We start from the raw sequence: 20,190 nt of genomic DNA, 5'->3' as shown, positions 1-20,190 counted from the left end.
AGGAAGGGAAAAAAAGGTTCTCTATACTTATTTATGGGGAATACAAGCAATTGCTAAAAGAGACACCTCCAGAAAGTAGCCAGCATTGTACTATTCCTTATAGCTATGCTGACATAAAGTTACTCACGTGAAAGTTCTCCACCAAACTTGACATTTTCTATTAATGTAACTGAAAGAAAATGTTAATTCCCACACAAATGTCTGTCATTCACACATTCCTCTATTTTCATGGTAGCTGTAGTAATAATACTAATCTCCAATTTATATCCAGTGTCAGCTGCTTACACAAGGAGCAGCTACATTGACTTAAGCCAGAAGAGCCCCTTTTATGTATTTCCCACAATTCCTTATAGGATAGCAGATTTTCGATCATGGTGCCAGTGTAAACTACTTTTCAGCACTTTTATTTACCCATGTACTTACACGAGGCTGAGAGCCATCTCTGGAACATTGAGCACTTACAAATTTTCTTTTCAGCAAACTGCTATGTTCTGCTGTGAGTAATTAACATATTCCTTAACTACGCCCTGACACATGGAAGCCGTCCAGCCTATCTATAACACTTGGTGAGGCCGCGGATCTCCGGTCTCTCTTTCGGTGATGGAATAATTAAGGAGACCACAAATGATAAATACCTGATCTCTCTCTCTCTCCATATATACATGGCATATTGATTCTCGGGCCATAGATTGAGCATGCATACTGTTTGTACAGTTCAATAGGTATTAAAAGAGCCTCATCTTCATAGACCCTTTCTTTCCCTATGCCCTATGAGCGAACATGGATGCCAAAAGGGTTACCAATGCTAGCTAAATACGCACAAACTTGGGCAGATGCCACGGCCCATGAGGCTTCAGTGACCCGTAATAATTTGGGAACACCTGCTCTAGGCATATCAAGCTTAAGGCATGGTAATGGGGGTGGGGTGGGGCAATTGTGGCTCTGTTGCTTAAGGGCCAACATACATTTGTTGTCCGCCATAAAGGGAGCTCACTTGGATGCTAGGTGTTTCAACAACAAAAAAAAGAACATCACATTCATCCATGGTCAAAGTCATGTGTCCACACAGAGATCTGCTTAACAGCCCCATGTCATACTTTAAGGTCCTTTTAGATGGGCAGATGGCGGCCCAATCAATAATGTAAGCAAGCACTGATCTGCTAGATCGGTAGTCATTTACTAAGGCTATTACATGTCTTGATGATCGTTTAACAAGGGCTGCATGGACATTGCTAACAATGTCCGTGCAGCTCTCGCCTTAAATTGGCATACATTACCTCTCCCAGTCTTCTCCTGCCCTCTGCTTTCACTCCCGGCATCGGGGCTGTAGCTTCAAAAGCAGTTTTTGAGCTGACAGGCCGCTCAGCCAATCAGCGGGATTGGCCGGGAGTGTGGAGAGGTAATGTATAACAGTTTATTCAATTGTTAGTTGTCGGACGCATATTACTATTACACACCGGCCTGATTCAGCCAATTATGGAGGAAGTTGCTAATGTATCAGGTGCAGCTCTGCACCTTTCCTCGGTCCTGCCCATTCCTGCCCTTCCACTGAAGATGCCCTACACTGTGGCATAAAACTTAAAGGGAATATGTCAGTTTTGGATCATGTCTAGAACTCAAGTGTCAAGGAGGTCATGCTGAGCCATATTGGGCTCATTTAAGCAACAAGACTACCAAATGTTTACTTGGGAACCATGAAGTTTCTTCATCTAAAGATGCCATATACATCATATAGCAATGTCTATGAAATAGAATAAAAGTATATGCAAGATTTTCAGACTGCATTATGCAGTGTAAGACAGAGCGAGGGAAATTTTTCCCAGTCTTACCATACTGAACGGATCTATCTGTAAAATTGCCATATGTTATGCGTATGTGCTGAAACTTCTCAACAATGGCATCTCCCGAAATAGATAAGTGTCTGTCCATCACATTGTTGGTATCTTATCTGCCCTCTTACGTTATCAGAGAAGCAATGCTGATAGGTGGAAATAGTTGTCACATATAAATACAGTAGTCAGCTATAGTATTCTTTAATATCTATGAAATGAGGTTGGACTTTATATGGAATAACAGTATTGAAGATCAATAGACATGACAATATAATGACAATATAATATAGTTAATTACCTTTAAGAATTCCTATAGAGAACTATCAGGGGCAGAGGATATCTATACACAATAGTTACCAGGTCTCCATTGCACGCAGATTAAATGCTACTGCACATGGTGCATGACATCAATGAGGAAATAAAAAATTAATGGAAGCTCTGTAGAAATATTATGGCATTGCTCCTGTTCATATTACTGTAAGAGCTTTGGTTCTGAAATGAATCATAACAGTTATGACATATCCCTTCTTTAGTGATCATCACTATCATAAAACTGAAACACAACAGGGATGCTCACCTTCATAAAGAAAAAAATCTGCACCCATACAAAACATCTGGGGTTCAAGTTCTTTAAAAACGGCACTGCAGTCCTCTAGAAGGGAAGTGCGGTATTAGGCTACAGTCACATGCTGTAAAAACAACGGCCATTTCGCCATCAATGGCCGTTGTTTAACATCAATTTAACGTCTATTAAAGTCAGTAGACACATCAGTCTATTTATCAGCATCTCTTTTCGACAGGTTCCTGATGTATCCAATATCACTGTTTGGACCCATCAGGGTCTATGTCAAGTATGCTTGAAAAAGACCTAATGGGTCGAAACCTTGGATTGTACTCGGTGATGGAATAAAGACTTGAACTTATTTGTCACTTGACTGGATGCTGTCAGACTTCGATCAATATAAGATACCCGTTAGTCACCATTTGGAATCGCTGACATTCTGGCATGCATCCACCTCTACCAATAAAGCCACATTTGGGACCATGCGTTAAGTTGCTGCTTGACATTGTTCTTTTGATAGGTTCCAGATATATGGTACAACATTTGCCCTGAATCATGAAGTGACTGGTGCCAAACTCCAGTTTTTGATGTAGGTTTTTAGAAAGAAGTGGATCCAGCAGGAACCTTTTTATTGATTAGAGCCAGAAATGAATGAACAATCAGCATTTTAAAGTGACTCTGTACGCACAATCTGACCCCCCAAACCACTTGTACCTTTGGATAACTGCTTTTAATCCAAGATCTGTCCTGGGGTCTGTTCGGCAGGTGATGCAGTTATTGTCCTAAAAAACTAAACTGGCAGCCCCGTGCCCAACAGCCGGGGCTTAGATTGTGTATGCATTAGGCTGGCACAACCTCTCTGTCCCTCTTCCCTGCCCACCTAATCATTTGGAATGCTCCAGGCAAATTGTCTCCAATTCATCACCTGTGTGAGCACGGCACATGGGCTGGATCATTAAGGCACCTGTGCAATGTTTAGACAGGAGAAAATGCTCCAGTGGCATTCCTAATTATGAAGAGGGTGGGGAGGAGGGATGGAAGGGTGGTGCAAAGTTAGGGCTCAGATACTCTAAGCCCCGGCTGTTGGGCACAGGGCTGCAAGTTTAAAAGTTGTTTTTTAGGACAATAACTGCATCACCTGTCGAACAGACCCCAGGACAGATCTTGGATTAAAAGCAGCTATCCGAAGGTACAAGTGGTTTTGGGGGGGGAAGGGTCAGATTGTGGGTACAGAGTCGCTTTAATCCCGCTGCCTGAAGAAGGTTGATGCAGCTCTGAGGACTGCCTGGAAGACATGCATTCAGCCATAGGTCTTAGGCTGTACCCATGTTTTCCAGGCAGTCCTCGGGCTGCATACCCCTTCACCAGATAGAGGGTTTCAAATGATAATCTTTGGATTCATCCAAACCAAAATTTTCGGTAATCTCTAATTATAATTTATAGGATTTATTTATGGCTTTGGTTAAAAAGAAAAGTGAATAAAACTTCACCAAAAACAACAGTTTAAAAAAAAAAAAAACACTATATGCAGAGCCAACCTTACGATGACTTCTGTACAGCCAGCCCAATATTGCCCATTTTGCCTTGCTGCATTAACATTTATTATAGGGAATTTAGATTGTAAACTTTGTTTTATTTGATGGCATGCTCTGTACAGTGCTAAACATCATACTGCAGGTATAGCAGCAAAAGACAAAAAAGTAAATAATAAATAAACGTTCACAATGCTGCCACCTGTTGGCTGAAGCAGTTATTCATTTAGTAATAAAAAGGTGTTTTAAAAAAAAATTCTAATAATAAATCCATTTCATCGTTTAACATGGAGAAGCGAGGATTAGTAACTTTTTATCATGGCAAACGTTTTGAAAGGAAGTGACAGCAGCAGATAAGCTTTCAAGTTGTCAATGAAACCGATGCAGCACTTAACACATTAAGCCTTTTTTTGGCCGGGTTTTAGCATTTTTTCCCTGTCAGTGCTTTGTTTGCTTTCGGTGCTGCTGAAAGCAATGTGAATGCTTCCAGGGGTCATTGTAAAGCACTCGCCTCTCCCTGGAAAGACTTTTTTTGTCCTGTCTCATTGTAGCACTGTAATGAGCACTGAGTAAACATCCTCTTCAATTTTATCAGCATTACCTTTCTAAAGATTTCCAGCCAAAGGTATTTTCTTCCTTCCTATCCATACACTACTATAGGTTATTATTATACATCTGCACCTGCATCCAGTAAAAAAAAAAAGTGTTTTTTTTTTAATATCGAAATCATAAAGGATTCCTTAGTTCAAACAGTTTCTGGCCAATGTTGGGCTTGTTTGCCGTAGATGAATGGTGGATTATGCTGTAAAAAATAGAAATGGGGATATTTAACTAAATATAAAAAAAATAAAATGTCCAACTAGTTCCGAATGCTGGACTCATTACTTCTTCAAGCTCGATTTTCTTTTTTCACATGTTTAGTTGCCTTCAATCTTGTAGACAACTGATATGGCCATCGCTACAGCAGCCATAGGAGTGCCAACTTATTTTACCACAGTCCTGAAAGTAATATGTGTACAGTCATATGGTCAAATCTGGAGATGCGTTAATGCAAGGAGAGTAAAAATTTTGCAGATGTCGTCCCCGCTTTAATGCATAATTAAGCAGCCTCAATATTACTGAATCTGGGAAAGTTCAGTGGGAACTAGTTTAGGGCAGACTTGCAGAACAGTTCAGGTTCGACAACGTTCTCTAAAGCCAAGATATCAGCATTTGGCTCTTGGCATCTGGAGAAGTTGGGTGTCGCCCTAAGGCGTCCTTGAAAAAAATGATACAGCCATGTTTTCCTGACGGCCCTAGGGGGGCATCGAACTTCTCCAGATGCCCAGAGTCAAATGCCGATAACTCGCGTTCAGGGAACATTGCCAAACTTGAACAGTCCACTCAACAATAGTGGCAACATCTGTAAAGGCTATCATGGTATCTACATTCATTGCTAAATGGAGTGTTACACCAAGGCCCTGGTCCCTGAGGAAGCCCAAAAAACCCTCTTAAACATAAGAAGATACTGTTATTATAAATGGCACATGGTAGGTGAGGGGGGCCCTGTTACAGATTTTGCAGGCACTTCACATTATGCCTCTGACTATTTCAATCATTCCCCAGCCTTCCCTCAAAACATCTATCACTTAGACTCATGATATTTTAAAAATAGCACTCTGGGAAAAAAGTATAGTTAAAAAAAAAACTGTTATAAAACTTTGTAATGTATCTTTAGTAAAAAAAAAGAAAAAAGAAAATTGGATTACATGACTATGTATATGTAGAAAGCCCGGGCACATGGTCTCTGCTGCCCCTTCTGGCTGCGTCAGGAATTACTAGTTAGCCACTGCTACAAATAGTGATTCTGTGCTACCCACAACAATTCTGTTTGGATCACTAAGCGTAGTATGTGCCACAGAGATCCTAAAATGACATGCAAAGAAATCTATGGGTCCATAGTGTATTTTTGTGTGTTTTTGTTTTATTACATGGAAACATACAAAGATTTAGTTTGCTGCTATAGTATCTAGTATGATGTATTATATAAAGCAGTGGTGGCTCATGATGTGCCTCTAACAAGAAATCCCAGGGCACTGTACTCAAATGAAGTTTGCAGGTAAAATAATATTTTTATTGCAATACAGGAGGGATGACACTTTGTCCAACAAGGAGAATGAGTTACATCCTAGCCTCACAGGGTTGAGCATTATAGGATGGCGAAACATACAAGATCTGTACTGGTCAACATGTCATTTCAAGTGACTTTTCAGAATAAGTTATCAAGTGTGCATGTGCGGAATACCTGTATTTCTGATCATTATGTGACCTATGTCAGACATTTGGTTTTACCCTCTGCAGACTGAAAATCTAATTGTCATCCCTTAGCCCAGCTCCGAGTGGCTGGAGACTAGCTCCTATGATGTCTCTTAAACACAATACACACAGACAGGGCCATATTAACAGCTGCTGCTACCCTAGGCGCTAAACCTGCACACGTCCCATCTTCACTCACCAATTAGCATTAGGTTTTTCTAGTTTCTGAACATCATATTGATATCTGATCAGTCATAGGCCGCATTCCCACATTTACTATACATCACCACATGCAGCTGATACAAGACCCTCATGCTGTAACCAATAGGCGTATGGCCAATAATCCTGGTAACAGCACATGACTACTGGGGAAGAAATGGGAGCCTGGTTTCGGCCAAATGCATTTCTCTACATGTAGAAACATTTTCTGAATCACGTTTTTTCAAGGTTTTTAACAGCTTAAATCAAACAAATGTCCACATTGAATGAATAATTAGAGCCATCTGCATATTGTCTGAAGGAATTCTCACCACAGGATTGGCAGGTAATAGCTCCAGGCATCACATTTACCACCACCACAGCAGACCTAACCAATACCGCCATACTGTGACTAGATAACACTGCCATACCAGACCTGACCAATGCCGCCATACCCCCCTACCTAAAAAAGACACCAGATTTACTAGCAAGTCTGAATGGGAGGTGGGAGACTAAAAAAAATAAGTTGCTGCTTCCCCCTGCAAGGTGCTGCCCCAGGCACCGGACCACGGGAGCCTAGTGGTAAATACGGCCCTGCACACAGAGGAGAGGGGATCCTGCACATGCAGCAGAATCATAAAGAACATTACAGAGCAGCACTGAGCAGAGTAAGCTGCAAAAAGAGACAGTAAAAAAATAACATGAAGCTTTGTCTCTATGTATCTATGCCTCTCTCTCTCTCTCTCTCTGCCATCTACTTTCAACTTTGGCAGTGCTACTGGCCCTTGCAGGGAATGCCTAATCCTGATCAGTTTTCAATCCATGTGCAGTGTCCCAGAACAGGCCCTCTTATCCTCACACTTTTATTATGACCAGTCCTGTTCTGGAAAGCTATGGTTCACTGCAAACTGTGTGTATTGTGTCACTACTCTCAGTGTTTAGGTCTGCTATTCCATGCATTTCTTGTATGCATATTCAGGTATCAGTGCCTAAGGGTATTTTGTCACCCCCCAGTGTTCAAGTATGGTACTTCTCATATATATTTCACTGTATATGCCTAATGGTGTGATGATGCAATGGCTGGATGTCACGTGACTGCCCCTGCTTCCATGGTAACCCCAATGGCCATCGAACTTTGGCTGGGGGATACCATGTGACTTCCTCTCTGCCTCAGTCTTGTCCTCCACCATCAGGGAGACAAGTGTGTGTTCTCTCTCCCCTGTCAGGAGAGAGATACGTGTGCTCTGTTGCTCCAGTTCCACAAGAAGTGTTCCTGGCTGTGTTCTATTCTCAAGTTCTCAAGGTTCTCATCTATTCTCAAGATCTGGGTGCCGTTCTTCAGTCATTCCTCTCGTCATCTTCTCTGATCATCAACAGCAATTATTCATCTCAGTCTCATTCCACCCAGCATCTTATCCTCAGTATCACTACTACTCCCATCCTTCAGCACGCTATCAGCACAGCCTATTGCAGCATCACCCATTACTCTGCTTTATTCAAGTCTGCCTTATACCCGGTTGCATCCGGAGAGACTGTTGCTACTAGTTACCACAGTTTCAATAAATATACAACTACCGTTGTTTCTGAACCTTAGCATTGGTGTGATAATTGGTGCCCTGACTAAGGACAACGAAGAATTGTATGCCCAGCCTCCGCATGGTCAGGAGCCCGGTTCTCAGCTGTGTTGCCCTAGTGCCAAAACCGTGACAATCCTCTGCTCAGCAGCTGCTCCGGCTCCTGACAGTAACTACACCTATCAGCGGAGAGGCCCCTAGGGGCTTGGGCATCGCACATGTCTTCAGTGTTATTGGCCAGCGCAATACCATTCTCCGACTTCTATGCCCATGGATTCATTGACTGACTGATTTACAGTTCTTGGCAGAATATCATATATAACAATATGATATGTATTTTAATGTTTAAGAAGATTATACTATATGATGTTTTATTGTCTGGCACCAATTTCGAGCACACGGGATCATATTGAAATATAGTTATGGTGGTGGTTTCATATAGTTTGATAAGAAATGCCATATGCTCTCTCAGATGATGCCTGTATGATGATGCACTTGTATGATGATGATGTAAAAGAGATTTTACTTTTATCTGCAAACAATACTTGAGTCATATGCCTTGGGGGACTGTAGACTTTACAGAAACAAATAATGGACCCAAAAGCCGGAGATGTGATACAGGATTTCAGTTCTGTGCATGTACAAGACCTTATTCTCTTGTTAGTGTAGAGAATAGCCTAAACCACTATTTAGAGTATAGAGATATCAATACAGATGTCTAAATTGCATATCAGTACGACTCTAACAGTACGGGCAAGGACCGTTAATTCTAACCATAGTACTGAGCAAAGACCCACAATAGAAATGGCTGAACTAACAGTGTAGCCCATGACCTAGACTTGAGGCGTTAAATGTCCAAATTACTGTCTCCTTTTAAAACAAGTTAGTAAAATGTATTCCTGCCAGCCATTCCCTTTGCAAAAACAGCTCCGCGACATACATTTTATATCAGCTGCCAATTTCCTTTTATGACCAATCAGGGCTTAATGAAAATGGCCTTTTGTGCATTCAGTTGAAACGTAAACTGCATATGGCCATAAAGTGAAAAGTACAAGTGAAGTTTTGAAGACAAGCTGAATATTCTTGGAATCCGTTCAAGCTGAGCGATTTCCATATCCTCAGCGGTTATATTACTCGCACCTACAGGACACCAGATAAGGCTTTCAACATTTTAATGCCAAATATGTCATCTCTTCCCAAAATAAATAAAATTAGTAATATTTCTATTCAAACTTACAAAAACAGTTCCCTGTGTTTCATTTCCATGTATTAATGCACCTTTCATGAAACACAGGAAAGTTGGTGAAATAATACATACTGTATAATGACTATATGTGAGTGTGTGTGTGTGTGTGTGTTTACATTTATTTTTCCTATTACATTTATTCTACTTTACTTTCCCACCCAAACTCCATCAACTAATTGGTAGGCTCAAACTTCATCAACCATTATAGACAACCATTAGCAGTACTCTTCAATAACTCTACAGAATACTGATAATACTTTGTTAAGAAATGTAACCAAGGTGTTGGAAATACTGTAGTTTTTCTCCATGCCTATTTGTTCAGTTTCATAACAGATCCCAACAAGTTCTGATGGATCCTAGAACGGGGTCCATCAAGCCTTCTGTGGGATTCTGGTATTTTTAAACAGATCTGTAGACTAGTGATGAGCGAACATGTTCGTAATGTTTCTATGTTCGTACGTGTTCACTGATCAGGAACAATTTGCTGGATGATCAGAATGATTATAACGATCATTTTCAAACTTAAGAACGTACGCAACTGCGTAATTTATGCTTTGCACCTAAGAATCTGTGGGTATGTGCGCAACTCTAGACCAAAATGTTTGCAATCAGTACGCAAATGAGTGCAAATGAAATGCATAAGCAAATGCGTAATTTACACTTTGCACCTGATAATCTGTATGCATGTGCATAGACCGAAACATGCGCTTCTACAGTATGTACGTTATTTGTTCGTAAATGTTTGGCAAACACAAACCAATCACGATCATTTTTTTATGTTCGTGTTCGGGATCCGAAGTAAACATTGGGATGTTCACTCATCACTACTGTAGACAAAAGCAGGCCATACACATGGGAAACAAAGTCAAACAAAGACCAAAGTCCTATGCGATTGTTGATATAAACCATGGTATATAGTTCATTGATTTGGTACCATCCATTTGCTTATGTGATACTACTACTACCTGAAAGCTAAACCCCTTGGAGTGGAAAATGCTTCAATCTACTGAGGATAAGAAGCAAATCTATAATTTACATTTCTCTTTAACAGAAGTATTTGCTCTTTGCCCGGCAGAGGTTGAATTTGTTGGCCCGTGTGAAAAGAAATTCAGACAGGGTCTATAGAGATCATTACTACGGCTCTCTGGAGCAATCTCATTTTCTGCTTCTTAAAAAATTATCTCCAAATAAGTAACAAACCGCTCTTGGTTTTGTCAAACTGACAACTAACAAAACTGCAGATGGCTGTGAGCTGCATGTCAGACTCCTAAAGACCTCACACATCTCAGTAAGGTCTAACCTCCCACAAAACCCACTGCATAGACCAACAGCGCTGAGCTGTCCTCCTGAATTAAAAAGCAGCTAGTTAAATAAGAGGTCATCGGACTGACAAAGGCATCAGGTAGAGACCCTCCGGTAAAGGAACAATAACTGATTACAAAGAACTAAAACAAATGTGAAAACCTTCATACCACATATAATGAGCTGCTTATGTATTTGGTTGATCACCGTTCCATGAGGGGTAATATTTAGGGTAAATGTTCTGTTGCTCAAAAAAGGAGATCAGTGAAGACTGAATAAGAAGAACATAAACAACTAGACTGTATTAGAACACAATATAAACCATTATCCATGAATATTTAAACAGGACATAGACCACTATATACTTTGTAAACAGAAAAAATGGCATAGACCACTATCCATGAACAGAAAAAAAAACACAAACCATCATGAATGAACAGTAGAAAACAATACAGACTACTATCTTTGAACAGTAGACAATGGCATGGACAATTATCCATGAACAGTAGAAAACAACATACACCAGTGCCCTACGGTAGACAACAACAGAAGACAACATAGACCTCTAACTATGAATGTTTGAAGACCACATAGCCTTCTATCTAGGAAAAGTGAACAATAGGATAGACAATCATTTGTGTACAGTAGAAGCAACATAGACCAACTAAAAGACATAAATCTTCTTGAATGGCAGAAGAAAACATAGACCACTATCTATGAACTTTAGAAGACAACCTGGCCACTATCTAGGAGCGACAGAAGAAAATGAAGACCAATATTCATGAACAGTAAAAGACAACATAGACCACTGTCCATGAGAAGCAAACGACAGCAGAGACCACTACCTATGACCAATAGAAGATAACACAGACCACTATCTGCGAACAGAAAATTAAAGCATAGACTGTGAACAGACGACATACACCAACTATCAATAACCAATACAACATGGACCACTATTCATTATCAGTAGAAGACAACATAAACCACATTAGAATGCAGACCACTGTTAAGAAGGAATAGAAGACAATGACGGCCATATTCGCAAACAGAAGACAACATAGACCACTGTCCATGTATAGTAGAAGACAAGATAAACCACTATCCATGTATAGTAGAAGACAACATAGACCACTATCCATGTATAGAAGACAACATAGACCCCTATACATATATAGTAGAAGACAACATAGACCACTATCAATGTATAGTAGAAGACAACATAGACCACTATCCATGTATAGTAGAAGACAACATAGACCACTATCCATGTATAGAAGAAGAAGACAACATAGACCACTATCCATGTATAGTAGAAGACAATATAGACCACCATTCATGAAAAGCAGAGGGCAATATAGACCACTATTCATGAAAAGCAGAGGACAACATAGACTGTTATCCATGCACAATAGAAGACAAGACAGAAAACAAGCTGAAGCATTGACTTGACCTCTCCCATAAAGGGTGAGGTATACCAAACCAAAGAGGTGACTGCAGCCTGACGTTCCCAGACTGTATTAGTACATCTTCAGATGCTAACATTGAAAAAACCCTTAGCATTAACAGCATTTGCTCTGGTGGATTTTTCTATAATTGTAATACAATAAGGCCAAGAACAATGTATATGACGTCCAGGCACAGTTTTACATCAGTGATCTCACATCTCACATTGCTGCTTACATTGCTGGATATCATTATGTTATATTACCTTTCAAAAGCTTTACACATATTCCACAATATAGCATATAAAATATTTGGTGTCTGGTCATCATCCAGCTTCGTGTAGTAGATTTAGCAGGACCAGATATGACAAGTATTATGGGGGGAATACATCAGCTGATTTATGTAGAAGTCAAGCTTGTCCCTTATTATTTAATACTTGAAGCCAACTATCAAGGGATACAATTAGCATAAATGATAAGCCCACTTACTACACTATAGCCAAGTAATCTCTTTATGGATATACCCCAAGCCCCTTAAACGACAGTCACTTTCAAGTCCGGCTGTGCTGAATGGGAAAATCATGGTGCCAAACATCTGGTAATGTATATATTAGCGTCGATGATAAAATATTAAAAGCACTAGAATCCACTCCAAAGTAAGCTTCTCAAGTTCCCATCTGGCTCAGTGGAAAAGTGCAGTGTTTGTGAAGTGAACCAGAAACATCTCATCCCGATCGGGGGGGGTGGGGTTTAATAGCAGTCTGTCCTACTGGAAGTATGTATCAGATCGTTCATTCATAGTAACAAACGTACTTCTGAACCGTGAACTGGGCAAAGGCTCACAGTTCTGTACAAGTACCAGAAGGCTTTAGAGTCCTACTTTTTTCTTCTTATGTCCTTAAGTTAAAATTTTAAAAGTTTTTAACCTTTTCCTGCAAGTGGGCATACTATTATGATGCAGCTGTGTTCACATACCGTAACCACGATAGCAGGTAATGGGGGATTTCTAGTGATGTTGTAAACACATACACTGAGCCCATAGAAGCCATGATTGACAGCTAAATACGACTGTGCAGGGTGGGCTAGTCCTGTGTTGTTGCCACTAAAGTAAGGAAGGCAGTGGGGCACAAATAGGGGCGTTATTATTGTGTGGGGCACGAAAGAGAGCACTATTGCTGTGTGGGGCTCAACGGGAGGCACTATTGTGCAGACAAAGAGAAAATTTCTATGGTTTAATGTACTTACACCATCTGGAACTATTTTTGTATAGCAAAGACTCTAGTAGGAAAATCTTTCTAGTAGGAAAGACTCGAGTAGAAAACAGATCACTGATCTCAGTGAGACCAGACAAAGATAACACTGTTGGCTGCTGGTTAAAGCACTCAATACAGTGAAATCCTAGGTGCATTTATGGTGACCCGGGAGGATGTTGTAGCGGTGGGACAGACGTTTACTTGCTAGATGGAAGTGTGACGCCCTTTCTTGTGGTGGATGGCTGAGATACAGCCGGACCTTAAAGTGTCACTGTCGTGAAATTTTTTTTTGCAGAAATCAATAGTCCAGGCGATTTTAAGAAACTTTGTAATTGGGTTTATTATCCGAAAAATGCATTTTTATCATGAAAAAGCAGTTTGAAGCTCTCCCCCCTGTCTTCATTGTTCTCCTATGGAGAGAGCTAAAGAAAAGACCAAAACAGGATAACAAAGAGTTAATCTACAAATCCCTCACCCGTTATCTGTTCTGACCATCACCAGTGACCTGTCTGAGCTCGGATTACAGCTGTCACCCAGCTCTGTGCCTGTAATCCTCTGTTATCTGCTTTCTGCTGCCGGCTAACTCCCTCCTTCCTCCTCCCCCCTCCCCTCTCCCTAGAACAGACAGGGGACGTCTCCTGCAACAAGTCACAATTTTCAGATTTTTCAGAATGGATGAAAAAGAGGAAGGAGGGGGGGGCCTGGGAAAAGGCTTTTTACATGCAGATAATGGCAGATTTGGCTAATAAACCCAATTACAAAGTTTCTTCAAATCGCCTGGACTATTGATTTCTGCAAAAAAAAAAAATACGACAGTGACTCTTTAAGGGTTTTGTTTCGTGACGCCAGTGCCTGGTGGGCATACAGGTGTGATGGCACGCCTGCTTTTAAAATGTAAGGCCGGTTGTACCCTTTCCCCCTGTGGTCGGTGTCCTGTCAGTTGCTGCAGGGTCCCCAGGGATAGTGTAGTCACAGGTGGTCAGAGCGGTGTAGTAGCCCTCCCGAAAAGTGGTAGGACCCACCACCCATAGAAAGGGAAAATGTTCTAAGGTTGCGATGTAAATGCTGTGCAGGTGGTGGTAAATAATCACAGACTCAGTTGATAATGTTGACTGGGTTTACTTGTAAATGTGCAGCAGGTAAAACAACGAATCTTGAGATAGACTTGATACAGTTCCAATAAATACACGAACATAGAACCACCAGATTTGTGTGATAAGTGCTGAGTAGGATGTAATAGAGTTCATAAGGTTGTACTGAGGTAGTGTAGTAGAGAGGAGAGTGCCGTGAGAGTCTCAACCCAAGTAGTAATGTGCTCTGCCGGGAGGTTGGAGTGCATAGTAGAAGTAATACTTGTAAAAGAAGAAGACAACATGTGCCCATGTTTTTACCTTTCCCTTAGTATTCACACCACCTTATGCCCACTAGCTTTGGCTCAACTGTACTAACGGGTGACACAGGCCCCAGACCTTGTTACCTGGGATAAGCAGAGTGGTCAGAATTTTCTGGTTACACCTGCGTTGCGAGATGGAGTTAATTGACTTTTAGTAACTTTGCTCCACCCAGATCAGTTCCTAGCTCTTTGGCTCTTTTGTGGATACTGTCCTGCACTGTAGTTACTCCTAGTCCTCGACGTGGGTTGAGATGCTCTGTTGGCTAGTCCTCTCCTGAAGGGTTTAGCAGTGCATCACACAGCGTGTGAGTGCTTCAAGAAAGAAGTTTGTAAGAAGAGTCTGTCCCTGCATCCTACCCATGCAGGGTACTAGCTTAGACTATGACTGTAGAGGGGACCTGGCAGAGGGCCAGGGCCCAGGTAGAACCACTGTGCAGAGCTATCTGGGCTGCGGCCTTTCACCACTAAGACTCCTCCTTCACCCAAGGGACTAACTTTCTAACCATCGTGTAAGGTGCGCTGTGGTTGGGGGGAAAGAGTGCAACAGAAGAGTGGAAAGGAAAGAGGTGATAGGACAGAAGAAAGGAAAGATCCTACTGGCTTACAGAATCTGGTACACACACATACAATAAACCTTTGAGACACTTCAGCTGTGCAGCTTCCATACTTAAGTTATACAAAACAGCGGTATCTAGTGGTCATTTTTAGTAATACTATAGCTGCATTAAGACCACAAAAGTACAGACACCACACAAAATGCTCCCTAGCCAGAATCCAGCTCCACACTGTTGAAGGACAACACCCTGAAACAGCTGTCTGTGGATGGATACCTGGCTTTGTTTTTTCCCTTGTCATTACACTGACTTATAGGGCCACTTAATATGGTGGTTTTGGTGGTTTGCCTACAGGAGACACCCCTCGACCGAGCCCTTCCCAGAGGGATGTCTGGCTAGTCATGTATTTCGAGACTCTTAAAGACTCCACATACTCTTTTTTGCATATTTCTATTAGTGTAGGTGAATGTTAGCCTAATGAGATTATAATAGTCCTGCATAATAGAACAAGCAATAGACAGGTCCCTAAAAACCATTATTAGCTCCTCGGTTTGCACAGGAAGTTACACTGCAAACTAATGATGACTTTTAGGAACACGTAAATTCGACAATTGCTGAATGATGAAAGTGAGTGGTTAACCAAATAATCCAGGGCTTGGTTGGGCAGCTATATTGGTTAGTACAAAGAACTTTCAAAATTAGCTTATTCTCATTCAGTGCTTGAATTGGGAAGCTATTGGTAACACAGTTCTAGCTAGTCTGTAAAGTCCCTTTTACATCCATTGGTAATGAGTGTTCTAGAAATGCTCATTCAGCTGATAATCGGCTTGCATAAAATGTCCAGCGATCAGCTAATGAGCAAGTAAACACTCGTTTCTTGGCCAATAACCATGTATTTAAATGGCCCAGCCACTCTATTAATTTTGGTTTTCCAATTTTAGCATGGAATCACTAGCCTGCTCTGACCTCATATCTTCTTAGACTACTAATTTTGGCAGGATTAGCTAGCGATCTTATGTGTATGGATGTATAGGCTCCTGTCTTTTGCCTAATAGCAATGAAAAAAGGGAATTGTTTTAAACTGAATATGGGGATTTACTTATCCCACAGCAGATAAAACTCTACTGAGCCTAAATGTTTATGATGGGGTCAAGTTTGGTATGGTTGAATCATCCCAAAAGGCATTTAGCAGACAGCTACTGTATCTTTACGTATACCACTGAAACCTATGGAGTGGGGCTTATCAAGGCTTTGAGGAAGCATTATTACCAGCCTCACAGAAATTCTGAAATACCAGAAGGCCCGACCAAGGGTTAAAATGGCTCTGAAGTTTTCAGATTAATGTAATGTTGACTGCCAGACAGACCATATCACCCAATATTAGACCAAAAACCCACTAATGCTTTTAGCCGCTAAATGAACTGGAAGCCCCTGCAGACAAGTTTTAAGAACTACCGGAACGCATTTGCAAAAGACTGGAGACTGTTATAGCAGCAAGTAGAGGTCCATCTCCATATTAATGTGCATGGTCCCGGAATGAGATGTAATGCACATATGGATGTGATGTTTTGTGTCCACATACATATAGTGTAGCAAATTGAGAATGCTTGGAAACTCTGAGAATTAAAGGAAACGCGTTTTCCACAGAGATGGTTTTTCCAAGCTAATTCACGATTGTCATTGAAATTTGCCTAGTATGATATGATACGGTCCATTTTGTGAACATTTTACATATTTGAAGTCGAAATGGCAACTTAAAACAAACATCTGAGCACATAAAAAGAGCTGTCTCTTCATTGATTAATGTCTATTCTCTGGTGTATAGGATTGTTGATATTTACCGAGAGTAAAAATAGTAGGAGCTAAGGGTCATTGTTTTTAAGGAATTAAAAGAAAGACTGCTAACTTCTTGTCAATGATGAGAGTATCTACTAATACCCAAGAGCAGACGAGACAAACAAGTAGAACAGACAAAAATGTTCTTACAATATGCATGTATTTATAAAAGATGTCCCCATGTTAATATTTCACAACAGTGGTACAACTTTGGGGACCAGGATTGACATCCAAGATTTCATAAATGTTAGTAACTGTTGGGTATTACCTTATTTATTGTGACACAGCAAGCCACCGAGAGGAACCCCCTGCCACATTGGTTAAAGAAACAGCTCAAATTCATTCTTGATAGCAGTGACAACAGCGTAACAGCTGCAGAACAAACTCAATTTTATACTTCAACGCTGACGCACAGAAGGAGGCTCACTGCTCTTGAACTTCATCTTGGTATTCAAGAGAAGAAATAACACTCTAAGGCCTTCTGCACATGGCGGCATTGCCTTTGCGGTCAGCAAAACCAGAGCTCTGGGGATACACATGGCCTGCAAAACAAGAGTCCGTGGAGTCTCGGTTGCGAGTTTTAAAACTCGGGATAGCCAGATATCTCTAGCCTGTTGCCACGGGGTGTCTCCATGATAGGGAGAGCACCACACCACCCTGATACACATGGCCTGCAAAGTGTGATCCAGGAGATGCCAGGAGTCATGCACACAATAAAAGCTATAGTAGCTTGAACTGCAATGCAGACCATATAATGACAGGTCCTACAGTATATTTTTGTGGTCTGGGCTATAGACAAATGCATTGACTGTGAAAAACTTGTACTTGGTCCCCGATTACACACTTGCCTTGTAATCATTCCTCAGAGGTTTAGCATTCCACAGACTTAAATGAATTGGCCCTTTAACACAGATATCTTTCCCACTTAGAGCTATTGCATCCACAGCCAACACTGACCAGCTATGGCCTCCAAAGTCTGTCAATCTCTCACCAGCTCACTGACTTCCCTAACCATGAAGCCTTGCTATGGAGAACCATTTAGTCTCTCAGTTCTCCCGGTCTCGAGTCACTGCTCCACTCAGGCTCTCCACTTCTGACTGTCTACGTCTGCAGAGCACTGGCACATCTTGTATTAGCTGAAGTCTGGTCAGATAGCCAAGCACACCCTCAGCAGGCCCCACAAAACTGTACCCTTCTTCTCTTGCACCCTTCTTCCATAATTATGGCACAACACAGAAGGCCTCAAAACTGACCAGCGTTTCAGGGTGAGGCTCTTCAAGGTCCTTGCTAAAATTCATTTTGCGAGCTAGCAGCACAGATACTGTTTGCCTGATACCCAGCAAAACTGTTCTGATGATATCCCTGGCTACAGCTGTCTGACAACCGTTTATACCAGGCACAACACTTATTACACCTTTACAATTACGAATAACAACATGACAACAAAAAACTTCCAAAGAAAAACACCCACTTTTTTGTATGGTTGGTAACCATAAGACTTACATATATATATTTTTTTAATCTCTTTTAGGGTTGAATGTTAAAGGTAGTATATAACAAAGTGTTTTATTTTCTATTATGAGACACTATAAGGGGTTTCTTTTGTTGCAAATGGTGTGGGACTGGGGTTCTTGGGTTCAACAGAGAAGATTATTATGAGAGCCTACCTTCCTATACAGAACATGTGCATGTTAACTTTCAAGTGCTTTGTAAAAGTTGATGTTATCATTACACACACAGGACTTATATTGCAATGATGAGTTCGTGGGATCAAATCCCACCAAGGGCAACATCTGCAAAGAGAAGGTTGAATGTTCTCCTCGTGTTTGCCTGGGTTTCCACCCGGTAATTCGGTTTCCTCCCACACCCAAAAACTTAAAGATAGGCAAATTTCGATTGTGAGCCCTAATGGGGGCAGGGATCAAAATTGACAAATCTATGTGAAGTGCTGAAGAATCAGTTAACACTATATTAATAAAGAATTATTATTATTATTATTATTATTATTATTATTATTATTATTATTATTATTATATGACTAGATTAAATGTGGTACCTTCCTAGTGGAAAGTCACTAGCTCCAAAGTCAGCTCTAAATAAGGTTTTCTTCTACTAGACCTTCGGGGCCCACCACTGTGTTCCTGCCATGTCCCTGAAATAATATCCTTTAGTATTACAGAGGGCAAGATTGACCCTAACCAGAAAACCTGTTCAAAGGATAACTTGCTATGTACTGACTAACACCTGCGTTCCTCTTCCTACTAATGCCAAATTTAAGAGTCTATTGTCCAGGTACTCACAAACGGCAAACACCAAATGTACCCATACAGAAGCTCCATCCATATCTATTTTGTTGTACAATATGCTTTGCAAAAAAAATAAATACATTGCAAAGTCTCAAAATTTTCTCATATCGGTGTATGGGACCATAGTAGATCAAGAAAGCTACAAGCAAGCTTTAAGTTTCACAATGATTCTTTACATGTGAACATTTACAAAATGACTTGGCAACCCTGCACAGTGTCAAATGATATTACCATTAGTAGTAATGAACATCATACATTCCTGCTGGTAGGGAAAGTAGCCAATGGAAACCACACCCAAATAATTCTTTTTCACAAAAAAACATAAAAAGCATCTCTTATCACTAGATAAATACACAGAATTCATTAAGAGCCACTATTTGTCATGTTACATGGCCCCTATGAGTAGGAGGCACGTGAGACCGGAAAATATATCATGTTGACCTGCCCAGCACAATTTATCAAACAGGCCTCAAAGAGTAGAAACACATTTCTTAAAGGTCCTTCATGCACATGCATTGGAAGTAATTATTCATAGGGCAATCCCCAAATATTCCAGTGATAATGCTGTTTAACAGTTCAAGAATAACCAGAAAAGTTTCCCACTGGATTATCTTATCAGTTTATATAGTAATTACTGGCTATAAACCATAAAGAGCTGGTCAACATGCTGTATATAAACCTACGGGAATATATTGTGTGTTGTTCTTCAGGCAACTTTATTGTATTCAAAAACACCTAATTGATTTGGGCAGATTACTTAAAGCGTCCCCGTAGTCATAACTTTCAAAATCCAAATCAACAGTAGATGTGAAATAAAGCAGGTTTGCAATATATATTCTTTTTTTTTTTTTTTTTTTCAAGT

The 20,190-nt window shown here is 40.7% G+C and overlaps 1 protein-coding gene across 1 annotated transcript in view; it reads right to left on the bottom strand.

Annotated features, from left to right (window-relative positions):
• ERC2 (ELKS/RAB6-interacting/CAST family member 2) overlaps window positions 1-20,190 on the bottom strand; it is a 667,987-nt gene that overhangs the window by 421,025 nt on the left and 226,772 nt on the right. Inside the window, exon 11 of the mRNA XM_069967012.1 lies at window positions 13,499-13,510. Within this exon, the coding sequence (XP_069823113.1) occupies window positions 13,499-13,510 (12 nt within the window). The remainder of the gene's footprint in view (window positions 1-13,498; window positions 13,511-20,190) is intronic.

The sequence above is a fragment of the Dendropsophus ebraccatus genome, chromosome 4 (genome assembly GCF_027789765.1).
Source record: "Dendropsophus ebraccatus isolate aDenEbr1 chromosome 4, aDenEbr1.pat, whole genome shotgun sequence".
Taxonomy (NCBI): Eukaryota; Metazoa; Chordata; class Amphibia; order Anura; family Hylidae; genus Dendropsophus; species Dendropsophus ebraccatus.
Note: the sequence above shows the minus strand (reverse complement) of the source record. Positions and strands in the feature narration are given on the sequence as shown.